The sequence below is a fragment of the Pezoporus flaviventris genome, unplaced genomic scaffold (assembly GCF_033815535.1).
Source record: "Pezoporus flaviventris isolate CSIRO_AGI_PZ_B2104156 unplaced genomic scaffold, CSIRO_AGI_Pfla_v1 ptg000016l, whole genome shotgun sequence".
Taxonomy (NCBI): Eukaryota; Metazoa; Chordata; class Aves; order Psittaciformes; family Psittacidae; genus Pezoporus; species Pezoporus flaviventris.
Window position 1 is genome coordinate 1,005,936 of NW_026892564.1, and position 15,908 is coordinate 1,021,843.

A 15,908-nucleotide genomic window follows, 5' to 3' on the forward strand; every position below is an offset into this window, starting at 1 on the left:
TACATTAACTTAAGGCTTCCTTTGTACAGTAAAGGAAACCAGAGATTTTTGAAGCTTTGGAGATCTTGCGTCTCCCTTTTAAAGATTAAAACCTGCCATAGGCACTTAAGGGTTTGCTAACTGGATGTGGCAGGTCGTTAGCATATTTTGTGATAGAGCAAATGTGATGCTCAATCTTCAGCCTTTCTTGCATTATTTTTGTAAGAAGACTTCATAAGTACAAATTAGCTCAACTTTGTCCTTTAATCTTACGTGTCCTTAGGAGTTTTTTCTAAAGGAACAAGCCCTTGAGACTAGACACTTTGTAGGTACCTGACTAATTTTTGCAAAGTCAAGTAAAAAGTAATAATCATGCATTGAGTAAAGAGGAGAATGGTACTCAGTTAGAAGACTGAATGCTTCAGTTCTTGCTCCTATGCAAATCAAAGCCTTAGTTTCAAAATGGTCCTGTGAAATAACAGATTGGGTTCTTAAACTTTTATTTCTTGAAGGCACTTGAGAATTGGGAAAGTGAAGGTTTGGAAAATAGAAAATTTCATATTTTAATATAAACCTTCTTGAGCTGATGTAAATTTTGGAAAATTTACATTCAGTAATGAAATTTAAAGCAAGCCTGTTGGTCTCTGAGCTGTCTTACATTGGCCTGCTGGTTCTCATGGAAGTTGATGGGAGTTTTAACGTCTTCAGCGTGAAAGTAATTAGCTCAATGATAGAAATAAATAAAAATATTGTATCAAGTAATGGTGGAAGAGATTTCTTTAAACACAATACAAAGTAAGAATATTAACGTGTAATTGGACTTTTTGAAGACTTGTTTTGTTGACATCTGGAGTAAGATTGTTCAGGAGACTGTAGGGTGTTTTGGTTGCTGTTTTACTTTGGAGTGCTGTGTGTACAAGCTAGTTTTATGCAGGCTCCTTTACCTTAGATCACAGCTTCACCTCTGCCATTAGCGGATTTGTTCATTACTCAGTGCAGGATCATCCATCAGTATGAACTTTATCCAGATCAAGTGTAGGCAAATAATAACACTTCTGTTCACTTGATCAGAACATTTAACAATGCTGCTTTTCAGCATTGGTAGGACAGCTGATGCTCTGTTCAGCATAGGTTTGGAATAGAATTACACTTCCCAAGTGTAATTTGTGCAGAGAAGCCAGATTGCTGTGGTGCTGTGCATCACATGAATGTGTGAGTTTTTGATCTAGTAATTAGGCAGCCTAATACCTGGTTTACTGTCTTGAGATGTATATCAGGTCTCTGTCATCATTTTCCCTTTTTACTGGTGGGAGAACTTGGTGCATGCAGCTTAATCCGGTCCTTGCTTTCACTTCTTTTCTTTTCAATACCTTGAGTGTCCTCTCTACTTCAGTTTCTCTTTGGTCATTTCATAGTTTGTATCTCTGTCATATGTTGTCCATTGCAGTTCTCTGTTCAAACTTCCTCTTCCAGTGGCTCCAGTTGTTTTTTCATGGAAACATCACTATAATTTTAGCCTCAAAAATGGTTTTGTTTTAATATTTTAAATTGTAGATTCCAGAGTAAGTTCCCTAACTAGAGCAAGCTTGTATGTACTGCTACTGATATATAATTTGCTAACAGTTTTTTTTAGTAGTCGTTTAAATACTGGTAGGGTACTTGCAATGAAAATAGCTGATACTTTTTGTTTTTTTTTCCATAGGTCTGCATGGTGATAGAATGTAATTTCTCTTCAGTAGCTCAAGTGCTTTGCTATAGTTGAAGACTGATCAGATAAGCAGACAACTGAAATAGTTTTTATATTGTGGACAGCAAAGTACAGGTCAAGCTGTTAGCTAGTAATCATCACAGTGAAATTAGGATTGTGTTTTGATCTTTATAACATATGCAGTTCTTGTATGTTTACTTGGTTGCTTGCCACTTTCAAAAATTCCTGTATGAGATTTTACTCTGTTTTTATTATGTAGGAACAATATACTAAGATAATATATTTTTTACATGCTACTTCTCTGAAAACTGAAATGGATTTTCTGTAACAACCCTCTTCAATTTAGCAAATTTAGTCCTGATTCTTGGAAACCACTTTTGCTTTCATTAATTTGAGCATGTGCTTCTACTGCAGTTTTAGTCAGACAGAAGGCACTTTATGCCTACCACATTTTGCTGCCATCATCAAGTTTCTCCTACAGCATGTCTTTCAATAAGGTTGATGAATTCAGAAGGGAAATATTTCATAATCCTATAACAGTTTGTATCTGGGGTTGAGTATATTTTATTATTTTTGAGGGGGTTTGGTGGTTTTTTTGGTGGGGGGAGGGGTCAAAAACTGCAGTTTGGATACTTCTTCCAACAGCAGAGATAAATTGTAAAGAGCCAAAGATCTCTTGATTTCTGAAACAATTAATTAGCATAATGTATTATGACATGTAGTTCTGTGGATGGTGGATGCTATTCTCTTCCTTTAGGTTTTCATAATTAAGTTGATATCCTGAGCTCTTCATCTGCATTTTGTCGGAGTTTCCCCAATAAGAATACATTCATAGGTATGGAAAGTATAGTTGTTGGGATAGTCATAAGAAAGACCTGATTGTAGTATGTGTAGTAAATTGTTGGAGGTGCTGAAATTGGCTTACTTGGGTTTCGTGTGTAGCACAAAGGATTTTTTTAAAGTTATTTATAAAAACCTACTTTCGAAGCAAATATAGTTTGGTTTTAATAATAAAATCAAATTAACAGCTCTTTTTATTTAATTCACAAATCTGGCTACCAAGTGTTGGGCTAAAAATGCATTCAAGATGCACAACTTGAACTTTCAGTATCATAGTACTTGATTATTCTATGCTTTTACAAATTACTAATGAGGCATAAATAACTAGTCCTTTTGAAGACATTCTCTTGGGTTCCCTTTTGTTAAAGAGAAATGTAGATAGATTTTAAAGCAAGCAAAACTATAGATCTGAATTATAAGTACTACAAGTGATAGCTAGAATCTTCTTGGAGTGTTTAATTTCAGGCTTATGGATCCTAGTTATCAAAAGGAAATAAACTGCAGTGGGAGGATTCTGCTGGTTACTCTTCAGTATACTGGGTATATTGAAAAGTAGCATAATTGTGTAGTAAAAAAGAAAAAATTGCTTAGAATGCAGATAATTTTTTTTTTTTGTAAATTTATTGTCCTACTTAGGCAGGATGGGACTGTGTAAATGTTAGGCTATAACATCAGAAGAATGATAGTATTTGTAATTCAGAATAAATTATTTTGCAGACAAACATAAAATTTCACTTCCTTCTTCTTCCAGAGAAACAAGAGGGCAAATAGGTTTGCCGAGCAAGAAAACGTATTTGGGAACAGTGCTTCTCTGTATATATGTGTGATACTTCTGCTGTTTCTTTACAGGGATTTCCTGTAATACCCAGCTATTCTTACTTTGCCTTTCAGCTGTAGCTTACTAGAGCAAGTCTGCTTTGCTCTTTGTGTGTGCCTGCTTCTGTTGATGGTATCAGTGTTGCTTTCCTAGTATTAGTCACAGTTATTTTACCTGTTTTAATTCTGGTAAAAAATAATCTGGCGAGTCACTACTTGTCCTTTAGGTTTTGTTTGCTAATTATTCATGTTTGGTTTAATGTTATTGACTGACATTAATAGTTGTTACTTTCCCAGGTTTCCTATATAGTAATGCTGTCTTAATGATCTGTCATTTACTTACAGATAAGTATTTTTCCACCTTTAATGGTTGTGATTTGTCTACTCTTCATGGAGTTTGGCTGACATCTTGTCACTGCCTCATTTCCGTTTAACCTTTGTTGTTGTTTCTTAACCTTCTGCTGATCTCTGTTCAAGGTCCAGAAAACTTGCTTGGATACTTTCAGGTAGAGAATTGGTTATACTAAGATAAGGTAATGTAAAGCTTCAGTGGTGTCATTTGATGTGTTAGACTGCTTGCTCAGCCTAGTAGGGGAGTGGCCTCTCAAACTTATTAACTGAAGTCACCCAAATTACGTGTTTGTAATTTAGTTCTTCTGCTTAGTTTCAGAACTTGGGGACCTTTGTCTGCACAGTCCTCAGTTACCTTGAGGAAGAGCAATGTGTAAGGTTGTGTTTAAAAAGACACACAGAGAACAATTACCTGAACAGGCAAAAAAAATCTCAAATAAAAAAAAAATTCTCAAGATCTGTTAGTCTCTATGTAGGGTTCTTATTTTTCTGAGGTAACAGTGACAGTTGTGACAGCTTCATGCCTGGCAGTTGCCTCATTTTTTTATGTTTAAATGAAGATGTACCTTTTTTTTTCTTTTCTTCTTTTTTTTGGTTGGTTGGTCGGTTTGGTTGGTTTTATTTTTCCTTCCTACTCCTTGAAAATAGCGTGAAAAATACCTTTTGTGAGGTTTGGCAGGACAGCTTAATTTTGGAGTGGGATGTTGCTGCAGGAGAAGTATAGAGACAAAGAAAGAAGCATCTGCATGTCGTTGTGTAGTGGGAATCATAATAGCCTGAACCTATTTCAGAGAATGAAGGCACTTGTGCTGAATGCCTTTACTTTATTTCATACCCATTTGTTCTTGTGTTTCTATGTCATCTTTCCTTAACAGCATTTGCTGTTGCCCTTTATTTTGTTCACAGATTGCATTTATTCCAGATCTCTTTTTTTTTTTTTTTTTTTTTTTTTTTAGCTAGGCTAAATAAGCTCAAGGCAAAACTGCAGTTTTTCAGGCTACTTTTCTGGTACACATCACTTATATCACGCTGCTCCCAGTGAGCAGTCTTACCTTGTGTTTGATCAGCACTAGTGATCAGTGCTCTACTTCCGTGGAGGTATTAAATTGGCTTAAGCAGGCTCATGGTTTCTTTGCCTTGTAGGGCATTTTTTTGTTGCCAGCATAACTATTTGTGAAGCCACTTGGCAAACATATGTCAAAGCTCTTCTTTCTCTCCCAGGTTGTCAGCTAGATAATAATTTGCATTAGGAATACTGGCTTTCTTACGTGTTTAGTATCCTTGGCAATGAATACTGACATGATCCATGTGTGCATATCCAGTTGACCATTAAATGGCAGCATGGACACTTCAGACAGATGAAGCAACATTTGTCTGAATGTGGTAATAGAACAAATTGGTCCCATGCTGGGACATCTTGACTGCTATGTAAAAAATAATACAGTAGAAAAATTTGTGAGTGCCTTGTTGTTCAAAGATTTTTTTTGCCAGTGAGGAAGATCTCAGAAATTGTACCAATTACAGCATTGGAGAAGGGAAGAAAAGACAATAATTAGTGAGTTTTGAAAAAATATCTTATCAGAGGAATTTAAAAGTTTAGGTAAAAGATGTTTATTAATTCAAGCAAATTTTTGAACCACAGTTCAAAAATTATTTACTGCAAGAACAAGTTTACTTGCTGCCCCTTCGAAATGATCTGTAAAATATCTCCCTGGAGGTATGTGTGCTCGACCTGAGTATGAGAAACTTGTTTGGCTGTTGTTTCCATCATTAGTTGCTTTCTTAGCTGTAGCCAAGATGTTCCATTCCTCTATTATTTCAGACATAGTAATTGTGCCACAGCCTATTATTGTCAGAAATCTCCAGAAAAATATGTAGTGTGGAAGAGACTGATAAATCTTGTGCATTAAATAAGTCTCCAAAGAGTCTCTTGTATCATACCAGTCTTTTCTCAATGTCTTTGTGGCACAGCGTAATGCCTTCAGTGCATCAGATCTTAAATGTGGCCCGTTATTTTGAGAAAAATTATTCGTATATGTTGTCACTACTTTAGAATATTTATCTATATCATGCTGCTTATAGAGCCTTTTACTTGTGTATTGAAAATTCCTCCTGTGTTGTTACATTGTGGTTTCTTCCAAAAAACATCCAACAAACTCCTCAATTACTGTGAAACAGCTTTGTTTCCCTTGCAACATTTATTTTATTCTGCATGTGCACAGCAGTGTAAGAGAAATGCATCCAAAGTCTGGTTTTAAACCATTCCTCACTCTTTGATATTATTCATATGTGCAGATGTGTATGCATGTAATAATTATGGAAGGGTTTGGTTTTATTTTTGCCATGCAGCTTTTAATGTAAAGCCTTTCTATGAGTTGTTTGGCAGGTTTTTATTTGTGTTCCCACTATGCAGAATGTGTATTGAGGTTCAACAAGCAATGAACACAAAACTTTGACATTTGGAAGAAAAATTGTGTGCTGTAAATTTACAGCAGTTATACCAATTAACCACAGAAAAAAAGAAAACATATTATGGTCTTTGTTTTGTCTGCAGTTTTAATAATTAAAAAGCCTTTTTGCGTGGATGAGCTGTTATAGCTCTTGGTTGTTAATTCCCAGGCAGGCCATGATAAGGTTTCCTCAACAGTTTCTCCAGTGTAATTAGTTTCTGTTTTAAGGGAAGAAGGCCAAAACTTCTTTTAATTTTGCCTAGAAATTTGTACCACTGTCCTCTGTTTATCCAAATCAGGATGGTCTTAAGTTTTCATCCGAGTTTATATTGCTGTGGTGTATTCATTGTGTCTCTTGGTGCTCAATTCAAGAATACTGAAATAAATTGAAAGCTTTTTGTTGCCATAGGTCTTGGATTGGAACTATACTTTTTATGTGAGCACAGCAAGAAGCAAATGTTGAAGATTCATGGGAGTTCAGATGCTTACAGGACAGGGAGTGCTGGGCTGAGACCTCCTGGAGACTGAGAGAAGGCTCTTCACTATGACAGTCTTTGATTTGGTGGGTGAATTGTGGGGCAGAGAGGAAGCAAGCCTTTAGGGTTTGGAAGTCTATAGTTTCTCAGGCTCTCAAAAGATTGCAGATGCTTTTCAGTCTTAGAATCAACATTTTAACTGACATGTCAGCTTGAGCCTAGTAGAGGTTTTCCACTCAGTTTTCTTCCAAAAAATGGCTCATTTGCAAAAGGAGGATGTGGTGACTGCAGTGTTGTATATCTGTCACTAAAATAATCTCAGTTTTAGGGAGCAGCAAGCTTTGTGTGCACAGCTTTTTTTTTTTCCCCTGAAAGCTTTATTAAGGCTTTCTGCTCATTAATCAAAGCTCATAAAATTACAGAGATTGCCTTTGGTTTCCAGTGCTCAGCATATTTTTTGAGATGGAAAGTTCCATGGCTCATTGGTAGTATATATGCTACATCCATGTAACCTTCTGGTTTTTGCATTCCCCTTCAAGAGGAAAAAAAAAGTCTTTTCAGTTTATGGGTCTGACAGCAAATGCAAGAAGCTTTGCCATTCAGCTCATTCATTTTGTTAGCTTAAATGTCAGCCAATGTAACAAGACTCATACTGTGTTTTTTTCACTTGGCTGTTGAAAGAACAGAACCTTTGATAATTAATGTGGAGCTATTCATCAGTACAATCTATCTTATCTGGAGAGATCTATCAAAAGAATGTCTCTTGATTTTGCTGTTTGATATTGCTTATATGTATATGGGAGAGGATACATGTGTACATTTTAAAGAATGCAGACTTGCCCTGATTATCAAAATAAAGCTTTATGAGTACAAGAGAAAGAAGATAAGCATAAGATATGAAAAAAGGGCTGCAAGATTTGACCTTTTTGGCAGATGTTTTTCTTTCTTTATGAATTCTGTACCATTAGTAGAGTTAAATATGCCTGTAGTAATGATCAAAATATTTATTTTAAGTTAAAAATTATTTTACAAAAACCCAAACTTATTTTGTCCTTTGTTACTCTTTAAAGGCAAAGGGATTGGGGGAGGGTAAAGATAAGGAAACCTATTCACAATCTAAATTAAATTAGGACATGTCAATTTCCATCTATTCCTTTGTTCGCAGAGGTTCTTCCAATTGATGATCTAGACCAGAAGCTGAATATAGATGCTCTTAGTCACTTTGGGAGGAATCTCTGTGCCTGTATTAACTAGGAAAGCTGGCCTTGAATAAGAAGTTAACCGTTGTGAATTGGGTGCAATTCTATAAACACATATAAAAGGGCTTAATCCCAAAAGTTCAATTCTATATTGAATATAAGTTTATTCATAAGGAAAAGGCTGTGAGGGTTCTTTTGCTCTTTTTTCACTGGGAGGTCAAATTAGGCTGTAATATTTCATTTCTCAATTCTTTCATCTATAACAAAGGCATTGTTTGTCAGATGTCACTTATATCAGTACGATGTCAGTTTTTTGAACTAATGCAGTATAAAAGGTAATAACTCCTTAAATAGTTCTGTTCCTGAGAAGAGTCTAGTTGGCCAGAGCAATAATGTTTTTAAGGACAGAGCGTGGAAAAATGCAATAGAAAACTTCTTCACCAATGTGAACAAATGTGAGTTGAGACAAAGTACAGATGTAGTGAGTAAGATGCCATATTTATAATCCATTCTTGTAGAGTAGAATTGTGATTGTAAGGAAGTGCATCTGTGTTAGAAGTGAATTTTACAAGTGCTCCAGCTGGTGGTTGGTGATCTTAGCTAAGTTAGCCATATATTTCTCATTAGTGTAATTAATAGATTGCTCTATATTTGATGTGCAACATGCTTATGTGATCAGTAGCTGCTTTTTTTTTTCTTTCTCCTTAATTCAGGTAGATTGAGAACAGTTTTCTGTTCTCAGAAAAAACTCCAAACTCTCTGGTTTTCTTTTTAGATTAAGGGGACAATATCCTTTACAAGTGTTTCCTGTTTCTGTTTTTAATTAATATTGTTTGCAGTCCTCCAAGCTTTTCAGACCTCTTCTTTCTAACACAAGCTTGGATTTTCACCTTCAGAAATACTTACTCTTAAGTTAGATGCATCTAAAATTATTAATCAGACAAACAAATGATCTACAGTTTATGATATGCATGAAAATATTTAATAGACCTGTAACTGATATAATTAAAATGCGGAAATTTGGAATTTTGAATTATTATCCCTTTAGATTTTAATGGTACAGTGAGTGACATCATGGTTTCTGAGAATCATTAACAACTGTAATGCTGAGTGCCATATAAGAAAGGATTTCATGATTCTTGTTACTCTGTTTTTTTGTTGGGTAGAGTTTTTATTCTCCAGTTGATAATACCTCACTTTATTTTCCATCTTAGATCCTAAAAAAAACATAAATCCCGTGACAAAATCTTCAGATCTTGTCAAAACATTCACCTGTAGTGATTTTATGAAATCAGATTGAGCATCCCACACGTGTTTACAGCTCTTCCTGTCCTAGTTCACATGGAATGCTGTTGCCTGCTTTCTTTGATGTCTTATGCCTGTGGCTTTAGTTTGTTAACCCATCCTTAAGGACCATGCTGTGTTCACGCTGTTGTCCATGTCTTGCTGTTACATAGGGTTCCTGTTCCTGTCCTTTCCTCCCACTTTATCTGAGGTGACAGCTAAAGAGTTTTTCAGAACAAGAACTGTCTGTAGATGTTTGGAAAGCACCTACTGTGTTGTAAAGCAGGTTGTAAGAACAGTCAGCTACTTCAGTGTGTGTCTAAGTGGGAAAGTAATTTTATAATGCTTAATCTCTATGTAGGTGCATTTTAATGCAATATAACTTCTGGAAAAAGAACAGTCAGCACTTAGTCTGATCCAGAGCTTACTGAAGTTGAAGGACAGGTTCCCTTTGACTTCAAAGGGCTTTGAATCAGCAAAATCTGAGTGAGCTTTAGGTATTTGTGACCCTCCTGAAATAAACTGGCCGAAATTTAACCTATTAAATAACTTTACTGCTTTTGAAACTTTTGGCTGAGCTTGTTTAAATTTAAAAGGATTAAGCGCGCTGCATATGTTAATTGTGTATAAAGATCTTTTGTATCCCTGTTTTCACTTTCAAGGTACCAAGGGTCTGGGAGCTTGGGGGATTTATTGAGAATGTTAGCCATTGGCATTATACCACCTCTGATTTTTGGTGAATAGATGAGTGCAGAATCTAGTTGAGTTATTCCTTTGGAATGAAAATGCTTTAATGTTTGTCTTCTGCATAGGCAGTGTGTTTGCTAGCTGCAAAGTGATCTGCTACAGGCATTGTGGGGAGGATTGGCCTGCTATAGAGAAAGGGAGCCAGAACCCACTTGTTTAAGTGTGATCTCACCTGGATGATTTAGAACTGTGAAGTTTGTTTTCAGAAGTCTGTTATAAAGATCACTTTTAAATGACATTGAGAGCAAAGCAGCAGTTTAAAACTATTGAAGCAAACTGTGTTAATGACTGAATGTTGGAAAATACTTTTTATGCAGGTTTTAAGGAGGAAAAAAAAAAGTATATGAAAGGTAAATTTTAGCGGAGTTTTCAAGGATTAACTGGCTTTGCTTTTAAAGACAAAGACACCAACTTTTCAGGGTTAGACTGGAGGTCATTTATAAGACGCAGCAGTTACCTTAAAACATTGTCTCTTCTTACATTTCATGTCAGTGTAAGGACTGAATCACAGAATCCTAGAATGATTTGGGTTAGAAATGACCTCAAGATAATCTAGTTCCAGATCCCCTCCCATGGGCAGTGACCCCTCACACTAGACCATGCCACCCAAAGCTCTGTCCAACCCGGCCTTGAACACTGCCAGGGATGGAGCATTCACAAGTTCCTCAGGCAGCCTGTTCCAGTGAACAAGTATGTCGCTGTTTCTGGGTTGTATCAGGTAGTATTGTATCAGATTGCTTGTCCTCATTCTGTCTTCAGAAGACTAGAATTTGCATTAGTTGTGTTCAAGTACACGCATCTATCTGCTTTGGCATCTAAAGTATTTGATTTGGGTATGACTTATTCAGAATAAATAAATTTACAGAATAGAATAGTCAAGCCCCAGGCTCTGTTCTGAAACTCAGAAATAACAACATATTCTTCTCACAATTGTAAAAACTTCCGGGAACATCTGGAGTCTTACTGCATTTAATCATAGCCACTAGATACATATTACTAATCAGGTAACTCAATTTTGGATTTACATTAAAATTACTATTAAATGGAGAAAAGAAGTACATGTGTTATGAATTGGTGAAAAGGAATAGCAGACTATTTCCCTTCAATTTTGTTAAACTGAATTGAATTTTCTGTGAAATTGCTGTCATTTTAGAGTACCTATGCTAGCTTTGGATTGCATGGATCATACTTGCAAAGCTTGTTCCTAGAGATCTTGTCTGAAACTACCAACATTTAGTAGGTTCTGCAACTTTGGCTGGAAGTGAGAATAAAGAAGGGAAAAAGATTAGAGATTAGGACATTTCCAAGTGCTAAATACTGGTCATTCCTACTTTTTTTTTTTCAATTTCCTTCCTTTTTCCGTTAAATATAGTCATCATTTACATATCTGAATTAGCAAGAATACTGATGCTTTTAAAGGAGGAAAATTTGTTTTCATATCAGTGAGCCTCTTTTTGCGTAAAAAACCTGATTAGATTTCAATAGAAAGAAGCATTCACAAACACACGGATTTCCACTCACAACTCCTTTTTACTGTTAAATTGTTTCAAAATCAATCCCTGAACTTCATTCAGAATCTTAGTTAAAATGGTGCTTCAGCACTCTATGAAGCCTTCCTTTAACAAGAGAAATTTTGTAACCATAGTTAGCAAAATACTTGCTTTTATATTAGCTTGAGATATAGAATGTCTCTTGGGTTCTCTGATCCATGTGTTTGTTAATTTGTATGTAATATTTTTCATCAGTAGACCTTTTTGAGTAAAAAATTATGTAGGCTTAAATCAAGATCAAAAGCCAGGAAAGGCCTGTTTTCGTATAAAGGCATCTGTTTTTTCAGTTACTGCCAAGTGGAAAATGGAAAGAAATTGTTATGCTGTCATATAGCTTTAGGGCATTGCATGGCTAAAAATTGCATGTATCCTTTTTGAGAATAATACATGTAGGAGGATGCAGGTTTCCAAGCCCACTATAGGACAATTAAGTAAAACCACATATAAAGGATGTGTCCTCATTTATTTTTTTCCCCCTCTCTCTCTTTTACAAAATCTTAGGGTTTAAGAGAAACAGAGGCCATTGGTTTGGAAAAATTAAAATAAATGCAGAAATACACCAATTTTAAGTAAGGTCTTTAAAGCAGGACCTGAACAGGAAATGTTCCCCTTGGGACGTTCTCTGAATGCAGTTCCTTAACAATGAGAATATCCTGCTTTTGAGTGAGAGAGAGAAAAATTACTCATACTAAGGTGTGGCTTTCTTGCACACACAGCAGTGCATTAAAAGGGCAGTTTAGAAACTGCTGCCTTAACATTGTCTCCGGCATTTATAATTTTTTCTTTCCTATGTATCTTTACCTGGTGCCTGACTACTTTGGCTTAGAGTAGCTGTGGTTGTCTAAGATGTTACCCTGTTTTGTGATCCACCGCTTTCCCCTTGGATGCAGCTGCTGCTTTGCCAGGGGTTGTACTGTTCATCTCAGACTTTGGGGCTCAAATTCCAAAGGTCTTTTATCCATCCTTATGTGTTACTCACTGTCCTATGTAATATAATCTTGTAATGATTGAGTGTATATATGCATTCTCCTACCACCAACAACCACTTCCAACTTGTTCCACTGATTTGTTCTCCTTTTTATTACATAGCATAAGTAAGCTACATAGATGAAATGCATATATGTAAAGGGACAATGTCAACATAAAAGTAATTGTATTCCAATTTGTTACTAAATATAGATCTTCAGCATACTACCTTTTGCATTTTTCTGTTTAAAGGAGAACTTTGAAGACATTTTTTAATTTTGCATGTGAATTGTGTGTTTTGGAGTGCAAAGAGGCTGATGCAAGAAAAAAACATATGAACAGCTCAGGCTTAAAAGTATGCTGTGCTTGTGTTTGACGCTGCCTATGTGATTCTTGGAGGCTATGAGCAGATGAACAAGTTATTGTGAAATAACATCTAGGGTGAATTGCCCATATGGAGTAATGAAAGACAGAATTGTGTTTCTTGTCGTGCAAGGGCAAATGTATGGCATACTGCAAAATTCACTTGCCAGCTTAGACTTGTGGCAGCATGTTTATGGTGTGGACCCTAGTTGTTACTGTTTTTTTGCTTACTGCTTTCCATGGAGAAAGTGCCTCCTGCTTTGTACCCAGTTTAGTCTTAGTGCCTGACTGTGGAGAAACATCCATTCTAGCTGTTGTTATCAGGCCCTGGCTATCCATTTCCCTAGGTGGGATCAGGCTTGAGAATTGCTTTTGTTTTTAAGGCTTTTAGTATTGTCCCCTTCCTCCCTTTGTGAAAAGGGCAAAATACAGAGAAATTCAGTACCTTCTGGCCCATGAAGAAATGGGCTGAAAAAGAGAGAAAGTTCCAACCTCTTCCTCCTCAGTGGGTTTGGTGAAAGAGGCTGCAGAGAAGGCAACAGAATACTGTCAAGTTTTCAGATGACCGTGTGTTTTATTATTGGATTGTAAAATTAGTAATCAAATTAGCTGTTTGGGGGGTTTTGTTTGTTTGTTTTGTTGGGGTTATGGCACCTACCTCTCAAGACATTCTTCTTCAGCCAATAGAGCAGTCTTGTTTTAAGGGTATTGTTTTATGGATGACTTGCATATTAATTAAATTTTCTGTAAGCCTTCCTTCATTTTTATGTGAGGTAATTAAATGCTGTTTTCTGAACTCATTTTTTCTCCCCCTTTTTTTCAGGCTTCCTTAAGCCAGACTTAATACTGATAGAATGAAAAAGTTCAAGAGGAGACTTTCCTTAACCTTGCGTGGAAGCCAGACTATTGATGAATCTCTGTCTGAGCTAGCAGAACAAATGACAATTGAAGAAAACAGCAGTAAAGATAACGGTAAGCATATCTTTCACTTCCCAGAAAATGTAAGAATTTTGTGAGGCCCTACTCAAGTGGGCGTTGTTGGGTTTTATTTCAGTTTTCACAATTGCATGGATTTGCTGGCTCAGCTTTTCTTTTGATTTGTCTTACATTTGATATCCTAGATCTTTTAACAGGTTGATACGTTGTTATGTGTTAGTTTGCTTTGGTATTGAACTATTATAGAGCTGTTTATCAAAAGCTGCCTACACTGATATTTAACGTGGTGTGCAGCAAGGATCATAGATGCCCTTTCAGTGAACAAAACATTGTATGAATTTAGTGGGTCTCACGTCAACTTCATATGGCTTCAAATTTAGGTTTTTTTCCTCAAAATCATTATTTGGTAATATTATCGATAGTGGTTGCTTAAATATTACAAATAAAGCTGTTTACCTTATCATTGGTGATGCAGTGTACGAGTCTGAGAACTTTGTCACCTCTTCATGTCTCTCAATAGTACTTCAGCAATATGGAGGTGACTAGAAACATTCAAGATAACCAGCTTGCCTGTGTATTCTTATGCAAGTCTTTGGCTGATCCCATAAATGTACTGGCTGCTTTAAAGTCCACATTAATGATGATACTGCTTTTGAATGCAATCTGCAATTATAATGACTGGAAGAGATTTTTGTTGCTTTGCTCTGTTTCTTGGGCTGCAGCATCTAAGTCATATTTCATCTTCAGTGCTGATTAGTGTTATTTATTGCTCTGCTGACATCTAAGATTTTCTCAAGTATCAAAGGATCTGATTATTATTTTTTTTTCCCTCCCCCCTTCACACCAGTAAATAATTCTGAATTTTCCCACTGAAAACTGACAGGGCTGAGAAATTTAAGCAGAAGTAGAGGCAATGGAATTTGCCCTGCAGGCTTTTAAAACCCCATCCAAGATCTGTTCCATAGCACGCTTTTAAAAGCTTAATGTACTTTTGGCAAAACAAAGATACTCATGTTTTCCTTTTTTACTCAACCCCTAGTATATTTATTGATATTTACCTGTCATCATCATGGGCCATGGCCAGTAGTTTGGAAAATTACATTTATTACAACTTCTTATATGCTGATGCAACAGCATATGAAACACTATTAGAAGTATTTTTGCAGTGGTATCTACTAAGTACTTTCTGAGACATTAAGCAGTTGTCCCACATGGTTTCAGTCGTATTACCCTTCTGACTGATGCGTGTTTTCTTCAGACCTGGATATAATTCTGACAGATTGATTTTATTATGCAAATAAGAATATTACTTTCACACTGCAAAATAAGCATGAAAAATTGTCACCCGTATCAGTGAATGTAGTGAACTTGGTTGCTGAATTGACTCAGTTGAAAACTGGATCCAGGAAGAATGAAAAGATCTTACTTGAAACTGGACCATGTGCTGGATGCCAGCTCAAGGGACAGAGGACACAATAACTTGTTTACAGAAGCATGAGTTACATCACCTCCAACCATGTATGAATCTGTTTGCAGTTTGTAATATTTATCCAAGAAGTACCTCAAACCGCAATACTTGGATGTCTTCTGCATGTTTGTTGCCAAAGTTTGACAAACTTAACTTCTCAGTAGATACTAAAAGGGATAATAATACAATTTGATAAAACATTTCTAATTGAAAATTCCTTATTTAGCTTTTGGTGCTCCTTTTATTTTGCTGTCTACATTAGTACATTGGCCAAAAGGAAGCTTATATGCTAATATTGTGTGATATAATACATGCTACGCTTACAGCTGCGAAATATTGTTGGTGCCTTAGTAAAGTGTCTTTGGATACTGAGGTGATGTTGATCCTCTTGAAAGAGGAAGAATAATAAATATAAACTATACTTTTGCTGTGTGTAATCTTAACTCATAATTTTATGTCATTTAAAAAAGGTTTAATGACATTTGCTTCCTTTTTCTGATACTTCTAGAATGCATATGTTAGTACCTGTTCTATCATTGATCTTGCAGAGATGAACAGGATACTACTTTGTGGATTTTTGCTTTCCTTTGGTTTTCCTTTCCAGCTCTACTTTTCTTAAAAAGTAGGGTTGGAAAATGCGTGCTACACCAGCTAATCCTGCTTTTCTAAAGGAAGCTCTAACTTCCCTGCAGATCAAAATATTTTGTAAGGAGTAGTTTGCAGGCAAACTGTAGGAATTGGGGTTTGGGCAAAAACAATTGCTGGAAAAAACAGG

At 36.0% G+C, this 15,908-nt stretch overlaps 1 protein-coding gene across 2 annotated transcripts in view; it reads left to right on the top strand.

Annotated features, from left to right (window-relative positions):
- CDK17 (cyclin dependent kinase 17) overlaps positions 1-15,908 on the top strand; it is a 92,196-nt gene that overhangs the window by 22,574 nt on the left and 53,714 nt on the right. For both annotated transcript variants that reach the window (XM_061454560.1, XM_061454561.1), the window contains exon 2: positions 13,553-13,701. In XM_061454560.1, coding sequence (XP_061310544.1) covers positions 13,584-13,701 — 118 coding nt within the window. In that variant the 5' untranslated portion in view covers positions 13,553-13,583. The remainder of the gene's footprint in view (positions 1-13,552; positions 13,702-15,908) is intronic.